General features: G+C 32.7%; 1 protein-coding gene across 1 annotated transcript; it reads left to right on the top strand.

Annotated features, from left to right (window-relative positions):
* Nucleotides 1-3,539: 3,539 nt before the first annotated feature.
* Nucleotides 3,540-15,449, top strand: LOC114348095 (uncharacterized). Its single transcript, XM_028298726.2, has 3 exons — nt 3,540-4,099; nt 12,797-13,041; nt 14,828-15,449. Exons 1-3 carry the CDS (start codon nt 3,679-3,681, stop codon nt 15,383-15,385), a joined length of 1,224 nt encoding a protein of 407 aa, XP_028154527.2. The 5' UTR covers nt 3,540-3,678; the 3' UTR covers nt 15,386-15,449.
* The last annotated feature ends 3,441 nt before the right edge of the window (nt 15,450-18,890 follow it).

Here is an 18,890-nt window from a genome sequence, read left to right as displayed (position 1 = left end):
CAAAAAAGCATGAGAATAAGCATAAAAATTGTGACAAACCATTATTTTAAAAAAATATATAATTATCCTAACTTAAGAACTAGTAATAGTACATTGTTTACCGGGTAGGAAAAGCCTAACATTCCTGGACGACTGTGAAGATTGCTAAGTCGAGGCGCAAGCCGAGACTTAGCAACACAGAGTCCAGGAATGTGGCTTTTCCTACGAGGTAAACATACTATTTTTCCGCAAATCGTTTAAAATTCGACAGCTATTGATTGATTTAAAAAAAACGCGATAAATTTATTCCCAAATAAATGGTGCTTTGAAATTCCTAATAAAATTACTTGGGTTACTATGGAAACGTATTGAGGTTGAATTGTCAAACTTGACGCTTATAAATTTAATTGCTGGTGTTCTCGAAAGTAAAATGATAAGTGATGATGAAATTTCCATTCCTGGGACTCCTCCAGAGCTGGTTGAGGCAGTGAATACTGCTTCATTAGAATTATTGCCAAAGAAATCAAGAGAAAAGTACGAAAATGCATACAGACGTTTTATGGATTATTAATAATTTTCTATCATTTATGTAGAACACTAACAACTGTACGGAAATATCATTTCCTTACAGTAAGGAAATGACATTTCCTTACAGTAAGGAAGTCCTGACTTTTTCTTCAAGAAATTTTGACAGGAATGTCAAAATTTCCTGGCGATTTGCGGAAAATAAATATTATAAACACTGAAAAACGTTTGTTTTTCTATACTTCCACAAAATTTATTACAACTATGTTATTACTACAGCGGTTTCGGCAAAGTGCCTTTCTCAAGTGATATATTTTACAATGTATTTGCCTTTTTAAGTCTTTAACTGAAGAGGTTGAGGAGTGGGGAGCTGTTGGTCTCGAGTTGGTCATTCAGAATTATATCTGTATTTTTCAATTTATTAATTTCCATTGATTCTAAAAGTGATAGCTTAAGGCCTTTATTTTGAATATGTAGAATTTGAAACTCTTCATTGAAAGAATGATTATGATCTAGAAGGTGAAGTGCGTATGTAGAAGTGTCTGTTTTTCTATTGTTGAAAGCCCTTTTGTGTTCTGCTATCCGTTTGTCAAAAGTTCTGCCAGTTTGACCGATGTAAGTTTTCGGACAGTCACCACAAGTTAGTTTGTACACACCACTCTGTAGTTGCTTTCTTTTTCGGCTTTTATTGTTTTTAATATGTTTGCTTAAGTTGTTGTTAGTTCTGAAAGCTGGTGTTATTCCTTTCTTTTTTATGTATCTGGCTATTTTTGTTGTTATTTTGCCAGTATATGTGAGAGAGCAGAAGGTACTGGGTTTTTTCTGTGGTGGTGGATACAATAATTTCAAGGCTTTCTTATGGAGTTTTTGGTTTAAAATGTTGTTAACTGTTTGTTCGTTATAGCCATTGTTTACTATTTGTCTAATGATATTTAGTTCTGTCTCGAAGTTATTTTTTGTCATAGGAATTTCTGTCAGCCTATGTATCATGCTATGGTAGGCTGCTAATTTGTGTTGTGTAGGATGGGATGATGAATTGTGTATAGTTGTGTCAGTATGGGTAGGTTTATGATATACGGAGAACTCATGTTTGTTGTGTAGTCTGGTAATCGTTACATCTAGAAAGTTTATTGAATTATTCTGTTCTGTTTCTATTGTGAACTCAATATTACTATGAAGTGAATTAATGTATGATAGAAATTGGTCAAGTTGTCTGTTAGTTCCTGTAAAGCAGACTAGTATGTCATCCACGTATATCCACCAATATAAGAACTGTTTAAATAAGGGGTGTTTAGAAATTGTTGTTTCAAGTTGGTTCATAAATATATCTGATAGTAATGGGCTTAGAGGATTACCCATAATAAGTCCTGCACTGTTGTTTGTGTAAATTTGATTATTGAATTCAAAATAGTCTTGATTTATGTAAATTTCAAGAAGGTGTAAAATTTCAGATGCAATGATCGGATTTGTACTATTACTATTACTTCAAGGTGTTCTCAATTTAAAACTGAAAATGTTGTTAACACTATCTTACCAATTTTTCCAGGAATACCTTCGATCTTTTTTTTAAACTGTTTATTTTTTGGATCGACTCGACTTACGATATTTTTGCTGTTTCTACAAATATTTTATTGTTTCACTCACAGAACAAAAGTTGCTTTTGATAAAAGCAAGATTGTTTTGTAATTCTGTTTCACCTAAAACATCCTAACAAAATATTTTATCGATTTGCTAGCAGTCTGTTTAAATTCCAATACGAAGCTTTTATACTCGGCGTAGTATAAAACTGCATCTAACCATCTACCCCACCGAGTTAACACTGGTTCCGGTGTTAATGGAGTGTTAGGAATCTTTCTTTAAACAGTTGAACCCTTAAAGGAGCTTTAATGAAAATTTTTCTCAGTTTGTATCAACTTATTAACAAGTGGAAATTGCAGCCGTCAAATCAGCAACGCGATTCAGGCCGTGTGCTAGACACGTACAGTGAATTAGATTTGGATAAAACACTTTAAGATTCGATGCTGTTTTGATCATATATGGTGCAGCGTCGGAAAGCTTTAATACTATTTTGTTGGTGGGCACAGCCTCGGGAAGATAAAAATTTGTAAAAGCGTCATTTACGAATCTTGGAACTGTGTTGTTATTTGTTGCTTCTAGTTCTTTTGTGCACACTAAATAACCCTTCGTCAAGATTTCTTCGTGAAGTACGCCTATGACTAAATTAGCGACTTATCTTCCACAAATATACGTAGTCTCGTCCACAGCAAACCAGATGTAATTGTTTCCTACTAGCGTTTTTACTTTTTTTCTGGTTTTATTGTAAATGCAATTAACATATTTTTTCGCAGAGTACTTTCATCCGGCACATGTCTTCGATAGTAGGTATATGTAAAATGCGTGCGCGAAAGTAGACATTTTTGCATGCTCGTAGAAAAAATATAATAAAAGTAAATAAAATTCGGATTTCCCGGTAAACCATCCTTCATCATTTTAACATCCTACAATAATTTTATAACGGCGTACTGTAAGCACTATTACTTTGTGTAAAGATCGGGTATTTTCTAAGAAAAAATGAAAAGGCAGTGAATGAGCTGTCTCTCTTCAGGTAGTTCTCGAATTAATAGATAGGACAGCCTATGCGGGTAAATATTTTGTGCCGAATTAAAAAATATTTTTTTTTAATTAAATGTTTTTAAATAGGCACAAAATATGCACGTTTTTTAAAAAATATGCAAAATTTAGTAAAGTTCTCAAATATGGGAAATATGCATGCAATATGCATTTTGCATTTAGCATAAAATCCGCTCCCTAGTTATTAATGTAAAAAGTTTGTGATGTAAATCAATTAGATATCGAGCGACAAACATTTTGTTGGAGATCAACAAATGTAGACTTATTAGATTTTATTCCCTCCCTTACTCACGTTCTCCAAACTCCGACCCTGGAAAACATACTTACAGATTTCCTATTATACATAAAAAATTATCTTTTTGCATTTAGTCTACTGATAATTCGCCACTTTGAATTAAGTATCTCTTCTTGTTGTTATCAGTTTATTACACAACAAATGCGTACCAATTGAAGGTTTCGATAACAAATCCTTTTAAAAATAAAGATGTTTCGAAACTAGTAGTAAATAAATTAATTTTTTTTTATTTTGTGAAAGATAGTACAATGTCCGTGAATAACATTGAATCTCTTTGTTCTCAAAGAGTTGGATACAATAAAAAGATTATTAAAACTGATACGAGTAGTTTAGTACCAGAAGGAGAAAACTATGGGGGAGAAATGGTAAAATTGAATCTGGTGGTCCAGGACGAAAACAGCAATCAGAGCGAAGAAATACATGTAGTGGTGAAAAAAATTCCTCCCTCGGAAATATATCAGGAAATATTTAATATCCAACATACTTTTAGAGCTGAGATTAATTTCTACGAGAAACTTGTACCGCTGTTTCAAAATTTCCAGAGAGAAAATAATGTACAGGATGTTTTGGATTGTTTTGCAAAATTTTATGGCAGCAGATTGAATTTGAATGGATCAGAAGAAGTTGATTTGGATGCTGCTATAGTTTTTGAAAATTTGAGTATTGCAGGTTAGTAAGATAATTGTTGTAAAATGCTAAACAATCATAATATGACCAATTTCTTCATGATATTAATATAAATGATGTATTGTTTTAATAAACGGCACAAGTAGTTTCTATGACTAGTGTTATTCAAAATTGATTGAAAGAGTGTTATTGAAACAAATTATGTATATAATTTCACTTCATTGTTGACATTGAGATCACGTGTCATTGTCACTTGATCATGATATCTGTGGATCAAACCCTATAGAGTCGTACTTAAGGATCGGACGGGAAAGCATTTAACAATGTTGATCATGAAACCTAATTGATATTCTGCGAAAGGCGATTCTTGACGACAAGGATCTCTGGATTATGGCAAACCTATGCTATGGTTAAACAGCAAGAGCTAAAAGACAAAAAGCTTATTAAAAGTGAAGTGTGAAAAACAAAAGAGGTATTCAAAAGTGGTGAATCTTTTCACACTCCTCTTCAATATTTACTCTGAGGCAATATTAAAAAAATGTAAAATGTAAAAAACCTTGATAGTAAATGAATTAAGTAGGTGTTTAAGTAAATGTATAAGCGTGCAAAATTTCCACTCGGTTTGTTAATTATCGAATTTCGTTAATAATTATTGTTGTTAAAAGAGTAGGTGCAAAATTTCGGGTAAATGTTTTTTAAATGCATTATTTTTTTTTAAATCATGAAAAAACTAATTAATAGTTTTGAAAAATTTAAATGCAGAATGGAAGATTATATTATTACCGAAGGCCCAAAGTACTTTAGAATAAACAAAAAGTTTCTTCTCAATGAAATATTGGAAATTAAGAATTACTGTTAATTTTCTAATTAATCTAATAATTGCCAGGTAGGTAATTTAAAAATAATTGCCAAGAAATTTTGCGCCATCGATGTTAAACATTACACTGGCCAACAAAAAAAATTGAAAAAAAATGAACAGACACTCTGATGGGTGTTCTTTACTAATTTTGGGTCGCTGAACTCGAATATGACCTCCGTTTTTTTCCATCACCCTCCATTTTTCCGCTGCCCCCTATTCTTGCCAAAATAGTGGTGAAATAGGTAAATTTCGTTTAATTTGCTCATTTCGCCGCGATAAATGCCAACTTATAGATTAAAATTACAGTAAAATAATGATTAAGATTATGCCCAACGATAAACATAATTGGGGATCCGAGGGGGCGAAAAAAGGGGAAGAAAGGGGTATTCTTCTGAAAAAAACGTAAAAAATCAGCATTTTTCAGTATTTTTTTTTGGAAAAAAAGCGACATTACAGGCCTTTTGCCATTTTTTACACCTTCCCAATACCCCCCTTGAACCGCCTTGCATCATCATATCTCTCTTTTTCACCCTCCCCCCCTTAAAGCCCCCTCGTTCTTAACAAGAAAAAAAAAACATAAATATGGATGTACAAAAAAAAAAGAAGTTACCTATTTATTTGAAACAAACTCTTATGTGGTTTTGATTGTATCTGAGAATTATGACAAAAATATGATTAGACAAGGTGGAGGGGGAGAAAAAGTATTGAAATTAATCATAAGGCTAAGCAATCAAAAAGTCTGAAAAAAAACATACCTGCATCTACTTGGAAATTTTTCTCCTTTTGTAAGCGTCCTCCGGTGTTTCTCGAATTTGAGTCCAACAGTAGTCCGCCAACATAGTAGGGTTCCATTTTCCAGCGTATCTCTTCTCCATTTGGGCAATCTGCTGATGAAATCTTTCACCATGCTCGTCCGAAACGGCTCCACAATTTTCCGGGAAAAAACTCAGGTGGGAGTGGAGAAAATGGACTTTCAATGACATATTGCAACCTAAAGCCTTGTAAGATTTAAGTAGCTCATCAATTCGTTGTTGATAGTCATCTGACCTTTTGTTTCCAAGAAAATTGCGACAAACAAAAACAAAAGATTCCCAGGCTCTTTTCTCTTTTCTTGACAAACTGTTGGAGAAAGCATCGTCATCAAATAACTGTTTAATCTGGGGTACCACAAATACGCCTTCTTTGATTTTGGCATCACTTATATGCGGAAATTTTTGCTTCAGGTATAAGAATCCTTTACCATCCCTATTTAGAGCCTTAACGAATTGTTTAAAAAGGCCCAGCTTAATGTGAAGTGGAGGTATAATGATTTTTTTTTGTCTACTAAGGCACCAAAAGCGATGTTTTTACAACCGGGAATATCATTCACGCGCAAGGGCCAGTCTTTTCGCACATAATGTTGATCTTTAGCACGGCTGTCCCATTCACAAAGAAAGCAACAAAATTTAGTGTATCCAGCTTGCAATCCAGTTAATATTGCCACTACTTTGAGGTCAGCACAAACATTCCATTGATGATGATCGTAACTAATTTTTTCCAAAATTTTTCTTAGATTGTCATATGTTTCCTTCATACTGGTTGCATAGGCAACAGGGACCGATAGTAGATCATTTCCATTATTAAGTAAAACCGCTTTTAAACTAGTTTTTGAGGAATCAATGAAAAGTCTCCAGTTTTCAGATACGTATGGTATTTTTAGCTCAGTCATTAGTCCTGCAATGTTGTTACAGCTAATTAAATCTTCATCATCATCATCTCGCGAGAAAAAGGAAATGAAGGCGGAATTTCTTTTTCTGAAAAACGTAATATTGACATCTTTCTGCAGGAGATTTTTCTGCTGAAGTCGTGAACCAAGAAGCTCAGCTTTTATTTTAGGCAGGTCTAAATCGCGAACTAAGTCGTTCAATTCCTGCTGAGTAAAAAGTTGTGGTTCGTTCGAACCGTTAGGCGTGTAGTCTCCATCTTGGCTCCCATGTGAGGTCTCCTCTTCCAGTGGTGACGCATTCTGTTCAGTTGCTGATTCTTCATTATCTAGGGTGTAGTTTACGGGTGGTATGGGAACAGGCAGCATATTACTATGTTCCACGGGTCTAATTGCCGAAGGGATATTCGGATAAGTGATGGTACGTTTCGATTTTCGCGAAAATCCAGATATTTTCGTCATACAAAAATAACAGTCCTCGGCATGAGAAGTGGGCTCACGCCAGACCATTGATACAGCGAAGGACATCGGACGTGATTTCCCACGTAACCACGAACTTAAATTAGTGTAACAACTATTGCAACATAATTTTGGGGCCCATGGCTTGTCTTGATCCCCGACTTTGCAACCGAAATAATGCTCATAAGCTTTTCGAACCATCTTATTTAAAGGTCTCCTTTGATTCTTAAAAGTTACTTCTCCACAAATATAACAGAAAGAATTCACATCATTCTTACAAAAACGCGGCATTGTAACTCCAAAAACTTTACAAAGAAATGTACTTGAAGCACAGAAAAAAAACACGTGTGCTAAACGCAAACACCTCACTTTTAAAAACTTCGAGACAGTCTGTCTCGAACAACACGCTCACTGCAACTGACAGGTGCTTGCTTGCGAATTCAAGTAGTGTAAAAGAGAGAAGGGGGGGGGGTGAAAAAGAGAGATAGGATGGTGCAAAGGGGTAGTGGGAAGGTGTAAAAAATGGCAAAAGGCCTGTAATGTCGCTTTTTTTCCAAAAAAAATACTGAAAAATGCTGATTTTTTACGTTTTTTTCAGAAAAATACCCCTTTCTTCCCCTTTTTTCGCCCCCTCGGATCCCCAGTTATGTTTATCGTTGGGCATAATCTTAATCATTATTTTACTGAAATTTTAATCTATAAGTTGGCATTTATCGCGGCGAAATGAGCAAATTAAACGAAATTTACCTATTTCACCACTATTTTGGCAAGAATAGGGGGGAGCGGAAAAATGGAGGGTGATGGAAAAAAACGGAGGTCATATTCGAGTTCAGCGACCCAAAATTAGTTAAGAACACCCATCAGAGTGTCTGTTCATTTTTCCATGTTGACCAGTGTTATCAGAAGATTAAAAACTTATTGCTGTCCACCACGGTATGCTTCTACAGTAATTTAGCAAACAGCAATAGATTCATAATCATTAAAAGTGTAAAAGAAGAGTGAGAAAAACAATTAGATACTTTTGCAAATTAATAATATGTCTAAATAAGCCGTTATACAGGGTGTCCCAAAAAGATTGGTCATAAATTATACTACACAGTCTGGGGTCAAAAATAGTTCGGTTGAACATAACTTACCTTAGTAAAATTTTGCTCATAAAAAGTTACAGCCCTTTGAAGTTACAAAATGAAAATCAATTTTTTTCAATATATCGAAAACTATTAAAGATTTTTTATTGAAAATGGACATGTATCATTCTTATGGCTGGAACATCTTAAAACAAAATTATAGTGAAATTTGTCCACCCCATCAACATGTTATGGGAGTTTTGATCGATTAAACCCCCCCAAACTTTTGTGTACGTTTCAATTAATTCATTATTGTGGTACCATTAGTTGAACACAACGTTTTTAAAACTTTTTGCTCGTGTTATTTTTTCGATAAGCGAGTTTTTATCGAGATGCCGCTTCTTTTTTAATATATTTACATAAAAATTTTATGGGAGTTTTGTTCCTTTAAACCCCCAAATGTTTGTGTACGTTCCAATTTAACTATTATTGTGGTACCATTAGTTAAACACAGTGTTTTTAAAACTTTTTTGCCTCTTAGTCTTTTTTTGATAAGTCACCTTTTATCGAGATGTGGCTTCTTTTACAAAATATACCTACCTAAAAATGTAAATTACAAATACATTTTTAGATTATGTATTAACAGGTCTCTACGAGTATAATCGTAGTTACCATACATATACAGATATGTGGTGGATTCGATAAGTATTCAAAATATCTCGATAAACACTGGCTTGTCGAAAAAGTACTAAGAGGCAAAAATGTTTTGAAAACAGTGTGTTTAACTAATGGTGCCACACTAATATATAATTGGAACGTACACAAAAGTTTGTGGGGGTTTAAGGGAACAAAACCCCCATAATTTTTTTATGGCGCACACAAATTTAACTTTAATTTTTATTTAAGATGCTGCTGCCATAATAATGCCACATGTCCATTTTCAATGAAAAATTAAGAGTTTTCCATATATGAAAAAAAGTTGATTTTCATTTTGTAACTTCAAAGGGCTGTAACTTTTTTGTGTGCGCTATTGTATATAGGTAAGTGAGGTTCAATGAACCTATTTTTGACCCCAGAATTGGAACGTACACAAAAGTTTGGGGGGGGGGATTTAAGGGAACAAGACCCCCTTATTTTTTTTAGGGGGTACACAAATTTCACTTTAATTTTTATCTAAGATGCTGCTGCCATAAGAATGCCACATGTCCATTTTCAATAAAAAATCTCTAAGAGTTTTTGATATGTGAAAAAAAATTGATTTTCTCTTGTAACTTCAAAGGGCTGTAACTAACTATTTTTGTATGCACTATTGTATATAGGTAAATGAGATTCAATCAACCTATTTTTGACCCCAGAGTCTGTGGTATAATTTATGACCAATCTTTTAGGAACACCCTAATATGTGGTTACAAATAAATATAATAGTATTGTATTTTTTTTATTATTTTTCGTTGGTACATTTTTCTAATTAGATCGACTACAAATCTGCTTAAAACATACATTTTAACGAAAATCTGAACCTTCTGCGACTAATAAAAGCCAAATTCTTTTTATTTTAAAATTGAAATTTGTTTTGAAAAATCTATTTTGCTTATAATGAATAGTAATAAATAGAGTTAAAATTTTCGCAGATTGTCAATAAAAACCTTTATTTTATTTTATTATACAATTAATAAGGTTACACTTCATGTAATTTGAAATACCTAAGTGCTTTTAAAGTTCTGGTCTGGACCTTGCCAAGGGGAGTCCGCTAGATTCTGATATGAGAACTTCCAAATAAAGCGCTTTAATAAATTTACAATAACTCCTTTTCTTTATATTCTACATTGAAGTAACTCGACACTCTACGAAATATCAGAAAATGTTTAAATTATTAATAGAACCCAAAAATTGCTGTGGCATACGCTCGATTCTCAAAATATGAATAATATACTGAGGGTTCCATACCGATGAAGTTTAGTACATATATGTATATGCAAGGAGGCTACTAGCAAGAAATATTGTTGAAATTTTGAAAATTTTTCTTTAAAATCTAGCATCGTACAGATTTATTTACCATGGGGTCCAAAAATGTTTCTCCTTCACTCACAGACTAATTGCAGTTGTAGTTCTAATAGACTACAGGCCCATGTCCAAAATGGATGGGTCATATGAACCACCAGGTGACGTATATAGGACGATATAAGAGCATAAAATAATAAGATTCAGCACTATGCCGTCACTTGTAAGCCGTCCAACTGAGTGCTGGTGAGAATTCAAAAGTGCAGGTAGAGTGGGTACATTTTGGTCATATATTTTTGTACGGCATTTTTACCATAGATAGATCCATGAAAAATAATAAGAAAGCGATCCTGTACAAAATCTTTACAAGATCTTTTGTACAGCGATTGCTGTACAAAAATGGCGATCCACAAAGTTGGTAAATTTTTTTTGATTTTCTGACAATTTCCAGGGTAAATTTGGTCATTTGATTCTGTACGGCATCAGTTTCATACTATTTTAATACAACTTCTAATCCATTATTCCGCAACGCCGTACAAAAATCATGCGACAAGGGGAAAAATCGAGGGTTGCAATCCCCTCTCTTTCCGTGCTCCGGGGGGTGATTTGAAAAAGTACGGCTTCGGTTCCAAAACATTAGTTAGCACTCAAAAGTACTATTAAAAATAATGCCGTCAAAAAATTATTGTTCATTTGTATGTATATTAATACTTATATTAATTTCATGGTATACTTGATTTATAAAGCTAAAAAAATCATTTGACTCTGTACGGCAACTTTTTCTTTAACATTATATTGTAAAATATAATTGTTATATATAGTATTGCCGATCAAAAGAAACTGTTCTAAAAAAAAATTATAAAGAAATACAAAAACAGAAATTTTTTAAAATATTGCCACAGTTGAAATATTCATAGATTAATAAAATATAGCAATTTTATACATTTATCCTTTGTTTTAAATAGTATTAAGATTAATAAATTAGGAAAAAAATGATGCCGTACATTGTAATGCATACCATATTTTTTAGGTTGATGATAATGACGCTACCATTGTAAAGGTACATAGTATTTTATGGTCATTTGATACTGTACGGTATTAACATATTTTGAAGAGAACAATTATTATTGATAATAAATGATAAAATCATTATGACGTATAAATGAAGTGAAAGGGCGTGGTGGTATATAATATCCAAGAATTGAAACTGTAAATCCCAGTATCAACAGTTTTGTATACTTTTTGGTTTAATATATACTTCAAGCATTATTGTTACATGTATATAATTGATTTGTTTCATTTTAATGATGTGAATAAATAAAACAACTACTATTTTTTAGAAAAATTACTACTAGAAAACGACTACTTAGCACACAGTACAGTATTATAGGCAGGTGTAGACAATATGCCTACAAGTGCTAAACGTCGTAACATAATGTTGCTCCTTAAGCGATATAAATATATGTAAATTATATTTATTTAATATTTTTATTACTTTTTTATCAATATGAAATTTCAGATTTGTACGGCGTTAACTTTTTATAAATTATTGCATTAAGTACAAATGAACTATCTAAATGCTGCATAAACAAATATCGTCATAAATTTCATACATTTCATTATATGGATTTTTCGTACATTTCATTCTGTAGATTTTTCCTTGAGCTTTTTTTTCCTACAAACCTTTGGACCAACGAAAATGTACGGCATGTAAAATAATGTTATCTATGCATAAAATACTTTCAAAATAAATTAATTTCATGTTGTTTCAAATCACCCCCAGGACCACGGAAAGAGAGGGGATTGCCACCCTCGATCTTTTCCCCTTGTCGCGTGATTTTTGTACGGCGTTACGGAATAATGGATTAGAAGTTGTATTGAAACAGTATGAAACTGATGCCGTACAGAATCAAATGACCAAATTTAACCTGGAAATTGTTAGAAAATCAAAAAAATTTACCAACTTTGTGGCTAGCCATTTTTGTACGGCACTGCGCGCTTTCTTATTATTTTTCTTGGATCTATCTATGGTAAAAATGCCGTAAAAAAATATATGACCAAAATGTACCCACTCTACCTGCACTTTTGAATTCTCACCAGCACTCAGTTAGACTGCTTACAAGTGACGGCATAGCGCTGAATCTTATTATTTTATGCCCTTATATCGTCCTATATACGTCACCTTGTGGTTCCTATGACCCATCCATTTTAGACATGGGCCTGAAGTCTATAATGAACTTTATGTAAAATCGCATGACATTGCATTTCCCTGGTATTCAACTGCATTCCACTAAACACACTCCAGACCAAAAATCAATCCATATCCTTTTGCAGGCCTAGACAGTGCTCAGGCTTAGATTTGATGCTAATTACATGACAACTTCAAGTGACACTTTTAAGTATACACTAGGTTAATGTGAAGCACGACAAAATATACCTAATTGTTGTATGTTTTAAATAATAATATTGCCTTAAACTAGAAATGTAAAAATGTTGCTGAATAGCATTGTTCACGTTCAGCCTGCTCTATCAAGTGTCTTCATGAATGTCTCTATATCAGCAAGTATCGGGAATATATTTGATGCAAGACTTGATAATAAATGGTAACAAAAACGGGATCAGAAATAAATGATATAGCAAATAATCTTTAGGTTTCAGAAATATTGACAGACTTACTGGCTTTAATTTTGAAGAGACCCAACTACTGTTAAAATATTTGGCCCAGCTTCATGCTGTACCATTAGCAATTAAGATCAGAAATCCTGAATTGTTTAAGCAAGAAATAAGACCACATTTAAATAACGGTCTTCATGGGAGTGGTGGTTTTGAAATGGCTCTTCCTATAATCGAGGCAATACTTAATGAGTCTCAAAAATGTGCACCTCTAGTACCAAAGGTAAGTAATTCATACTAAATTTTACAACTCAAATTATGGAGAATAAACTTCCTGTGGCAACATTCTGAGGCCATCATTTAGCTCAAAGGTACTATTTCTTTGGTTTTCAAACAGATTCTCTAGGCCTTCTTTCCACATTCTTGTTTTTCTGTGTCCAAGATGATGTTTCTATCAGAATCAATTAGATTTCCTCTCTGCCTCCATCTTAGTCCTACTGTGACTTCTTTAACTTTCCTTTGTAGATTGTAGCAATCATACTTAAAATTCGCATATTTTCTTTGCTTATTTTGCTTTTACTTCTCTGATTTTTCTTCTCATATTTTATCTTCCTTTCCAGTAGGTAAGCGTTTTCCTTTACATTCTGGGGTCCTATTTTTGAATTCATTCGAGCATATTTCGCATACGAAATTAGAAGAATTTCGCTTGAAATCCGGTGTCTTGTATTTTCGAATACTTCGTGTACGAATTTTTTCGTATACGACGACTCGAATGGGTATGAACCATTCGAATCGTGATGCTCGTATACGAATTATTGTTGTCATTTCAAGGTCATTTCAGCTGTCATGATAGTTTTAGCTGATAGTGTTAATTGTGTTGTTGTCTACAATATTTTTACATTGAAATTTATTTTCAATGGCTGGTTTAAATAATTCTTTAATAGAAAGGAAGGACATGTTGTACGATTATACCTTGAAAATATAACCTAACCTAACTTTAAGTACGCATTTTAGCATTGGATCTAAGCTCCAAACTTGACATATGACACCGTTGCCATATCCTCAATTTTTTCATACTATCACATTACATAAAGGTGCATTTCAAAAATCGCTTTGAAGTAAAGTTTTGAAAAGTAAATAGTAAAATATCAGTGTAAATACTAGATACAAAAATAATATTAAACAAAATAGCACACTTTCTGCGGACTTTGCAAATCGATATTACTAATATACCTATGCAATCTTAAGATTCGATTACACTTAAAATAACTGCTAAACAACTTTTCCCAAAAATGGCATTTTTTTATAATTTGTTCAGACTATAAGTCGTTATGTTTATACATTAAACGTTCTTATACAATATTATTCTTGTACATTATACCCCAGTATATATAACAAATATAACATTTTGTTTTTAATACTGCGATTATACCATTGATTGAAATTATACAAGAAATATACAAAAAAAGTATGGCAACATTGCGACTCTTCAGATGACAAATATAAGTTCAATGTTATTCGAATTTGCAGTGTTGCCGGTGCAAATTTTGCTCGTATACGTATAACATTTCGAAGGACGTTCAAAAATACACATTCACGTTCGTATACGAAATTTTTCATTTGAGTTAACTCGTATGCGAAAATATTCGATTGAATTCGAAAATACGACCCCTGATGTACTCCTGTAATATGTTTGATCTTTTGTGTTTTGTCAGAGTCGTCTATAATTGCGGCCACTTGGTCGTTTAACATGCGTTGAGCCCTTCTTTTTGTACTAAGGTGTTTTAACATACGTATGTCGCATGATTTTTGTAGTTTCTACTCCGATTACTCTGACACCAGAGCGTGGTCCATCTCCAAGTAGTTACTGCGTATCACATGCCCTTTCCATCTGAGTCTATTGACCTTTATATATCTGACTAGATTTTCCTTTCCATCACTGGTAAAATTTTCTTATTTTTTTTATTTCGCTGTCAGCGATTACCAATCCTCTTGTTGCTTCTCCCTATATACCACAATGTGTTTTCAGTATTTGTTTTCAACTTATTAAAAAACAACAAATTTTTTAGATCCAAAAACTCTGGCACAAGTTTTACTATGAAGAAGAAGACAACGAAGCAAAGGAACCATTCGCTACATTCAGTCATGGTGATCCTTGGGTTAATAATATTATGGTCAAGTATGCAAACGGTGTAGCAACTGAATTAAAATTTGTAGATTTCCAGGTATATGAATACGCCTCCCCAGTAGCAGATTTTCTATATTTCATGTTTACGAGCGTTCAAAATAACGTCCTGAAAGAAAATATTGATGATTTTCTAAAATTCTATCATAGCAGCCTTTTACAAAATTTAAAAGAGCTGGGATGCGATCTGGAACCATTTGGTTATGATAGATTTTTAAAAGAATTTGAAGAACATACATACATATCGTTGATTTGGGTTCTAACTTTTATCCCTTTTGTGGTTTTTGGAAAAAAAGGTGATGATTCTACAGTACCTAGTTTTCAGGATATTAAATTTAGTGACAGTTTAAGTGTAGAGGATGCTAGAAAGAGATTGCCTCAGGTAGTCAAAGACAAAATTCACTTTATTGTCGAATATTCTGCAAGAAATAACTGGATTTAAATAGATAAATCTTATAAAAAGTAGTATTATACTACATTGTCTTAAATACAGTATTTATTATAAATTTTGTTTTTTTTTTGTCTCCCTACTTTGTTTTGTTACCTATACCTATTTACACATTACGGCCCACTGTACTTATGTATTAACCCTTTGTAGGCCAGAATATAGATCCAGAATATAGATCACTAAAAATTTAATTACTCTTCAACCATTCAAATTTGTTTAAAGAAAAATTTACCATATATATTTTAGACTGTATTAGTAAACTGAACTACCTATAAATTTTGTTTGAATATACATATATTACCAATACCCATTCAATAAAATAAAAATACACTCACCGGCACAAAATTCCGCCACCCAAAATTTTTGATTAAGTTTGACAATCTATAACTTTATAATTTGTACTTCGATTTTAAAGGTTCTTACATGAGTTTGTAGATACGTGTATTGGTGTCGTTCATTATTATTCCGGTAACAACAAATTTTTGCTTAGATGACATTATAGGGGTTTAATGGAAGCGTCGTAATTTCTCCTAAATTTAAAAAATTCTGTGGAAAAATTGGAGGGCTGATTTTGTTTCATACTCCTTTTGTGTTATCCTGGAGGTATCACTAAAGTTTTGTTTTTTGAATTATCCAAATATCTCTTTTATTGTAAGAGCTGTAAATAAAAACTTGCTTTGAAGGTTTATTTCATTAAAATTATCAAGCCCACTCAAATTAACAAAACAATACAAAATTAACAAAAAAACAAAACAATTAAATAGCGGGTATGTCCACCTCTTGCAGCAACGACTGCTCGCAATCTGTTTGGCATGGAATAAAAATGTGTTATCCTTTCCTGGGGAATAGCCCGATATTCCTCTACGAGAGCCATTACTGTATTAAATTTTCTGAAGGCCTAGGATGTCGGCGAATATCTTTTTTAATTTATCCCATAAATGCTCAATAGGATTGAGATCTGGGCTGCTTGCGGGCCATTCTAATCTTATCAATCCAACCTGTATTTTATGAGTCAATCAGTGTTTTTGTTTACAAAAGCAGCTCTTACAACAAAAGACATATTCGGATAATTCAAAAAACAAAATTTTCGTGATGCCTCCGGGATAGTATGACAGGACTATGAAACAAAATCAGCTCTTCCATTTTTCCACAGAATTCTTTAAATTTGGGAGAACATAGGTACAATGCATCCATTCACCCCTGTATAATGCCATGCAATCAAAATTTTTTGAAGTTATACTTCTTTACCGGCGATAGAGGGTGATTTTTTTATATGTTAAAACCTATCAGCCCGGCGCATGCGCATTATAACTTTGTTCTGATTGGATGTTCAAATGACATGTCAAAAATTATCCGATATGGCAGCTGTGGTTTGGAGGTAAAGGTAAAGGTAAACAAATGTATAATATATTAGTTTATTGTTGTGAGGACAGAAACAAAAAAGTTTATAATATTGTAGTGACTTTTAAATAGTTTTTAAAAGCAACAGGTACGTAATAATTGTTAATGTATCATGGGTATAAACCTACCAATTTGATCTGCCAAAATACATAGTATGTAATACTTTTATTTATATAATTTGATTACCATCAAAATTTCTATCAATATTCACCTAATATATTGTTTTTCACTCTATGTTTTGTTGTATTTTTCAATTCTAAATCATTTCAATTCAAAATTAAAATAATTTGATCAATTTTCAAAATATCAAAATATCACAAGTTCAATCCGTTTAGTTAGTCGATCTTCGTAAATAATCACACATAGTGTCCGTGGCTAAGCGGAGAAGGCGAATGAATTCCAATACCAATCGCTCTTATCAGCGCTGGTTCGAGTCCCAATAGAAAGTTTCTTTTTTGTTTTTTTTTAATACATTTTATGATTGTAAGTATATTTATTATATAATTGTATTTTCAGAAAATACGTATTTAGTTAAAAAAATTTTCGACAATTAATGTTCAGACATCATTTGTGGTTTGTTTAATGTGTTTGTGTGTGTTTCATTCTTTTATTATTTTAATTTTTGGCACTGTTGTAGTAAGTAGTAAGGATATATTAGTTTAATATTTAAACAAAATATAAATAAAAAGTATATTAATTTCGTTTAAATCATATAATAGAAGTATAACTTCTTACGTGCGTACAAAGTACACACACATTCTTTTTTGTTACTGGAATCATACCAAACGATATCAATACATATACCTACCTATAAACTGCTGCAAGAATCTTGAAAATCGGAGCACAATAAATAATAAAGTTATAAATTGTCAAACTTAATCAAAAAATTTGGGGGCGGAATTTTGTGCCGGTGAGTGTATATACATTGGACAAATTTGGTGGCTTTGTTTAGATTACCCGTGTTGAGCTGCCCCCCCCCCCACTTCCAAAAATTAAAAAACAAATAGCCCTGATTTATGAGCTATTTATGAGCTTTCATATTCGGCGTACTAAAAATTTTGAGCTCGTTCCACTGAGCAGGAATTTAATACCTTAGTGTGGGGGGGGGGGGCTGAGTCAGCCCCCCCACTACTTAAAAATAGGAATATTGAATCGGTTTTTGCGGCAGAATTACGAGCTATTTATGATCTCTTGAAATTATATAGTTTCGATTTTTGAGCTCATCCCCTTCACCCCCAAACAACCCTTTAATTGATTTAACTTAAGAGAAAAATGCTGAGAAAACTTAAAATATATCGTATTGCGGATATAATTCCTATGGCTTATATACTCTAAGAATAAACTATTAAATCACGTGCATTTCGATTATTGAGCTACAACCCCTTCGCAAGAAAACCACCCTATCTTCCCAGCTTAAGAAAAAGTTGTACTTAAAATGCATTAAATTAATTATTTGGCGACTACATATCATTTAATAATTTATAAGCTACCAAATTACGCGCATTTAGATCAGTAAATTGAAATTATTTTGTATAGTGCAGTCACTGAAGGTAAAAATCAACGATTACCTTCAATTTCGGTGAACCTTCATCGATTTTCACGAAAATTGGTCAGTGGTTAGAGGATAATTCAAGAAACAAAGGTGACATGGTACCACCTTGCGCCTTTACCTTGAGGGTGGATACCGCCCCTTCTCAGGGGTGAAAATTATTTTATAGAAAATAACTGCACAAATCTATAAAAGAATAAATTATAAGCAAAATTTATTATATAAAGTTATTAAAATAAGTCAATACTTTTTAAGTTATTAAAGACCAAAAATTTTAATTATTCGTGAAAAAAATGCATGTTTTGAAGCGGTTTTTCGTAAATCACTGAAAAACTGTAAGTTTTTACAAAAAAGTAAATACTAGTTTAATTCGTATAGCTTATTTTATAAGAATAAATTCTTAAATCACGCGCCTTTAGATTATTGAGCTACAACCCCTTCGCAAGAAAACCATCCCATATTTCCGGCTTAAGTGAGAGTTGTACTTAAAATAATTTAAATTAATTATTTGGCGACTAGATATCGTTTAATAATTTATGAGCTCGCAAA

The sequence above is a fragment of the Diabrotica virgifera genome, chromosome 7 (genome assembly GCF_917563875.1).
Source record: "Diabrotica virgifera virgifera chromosome 7, PGI_DIABVI_V3a".
NCBI lineage: Eukaryota > Metazoa > Arthropoda > Insecta > Coleoptera > Chrysomelidae > Diabrotica > Diabrotica virgifera.
Note: the sequence above shows the minus strand (reverse complement) of the source record. Positions and strands in the feature narration are given on the sequence as shown.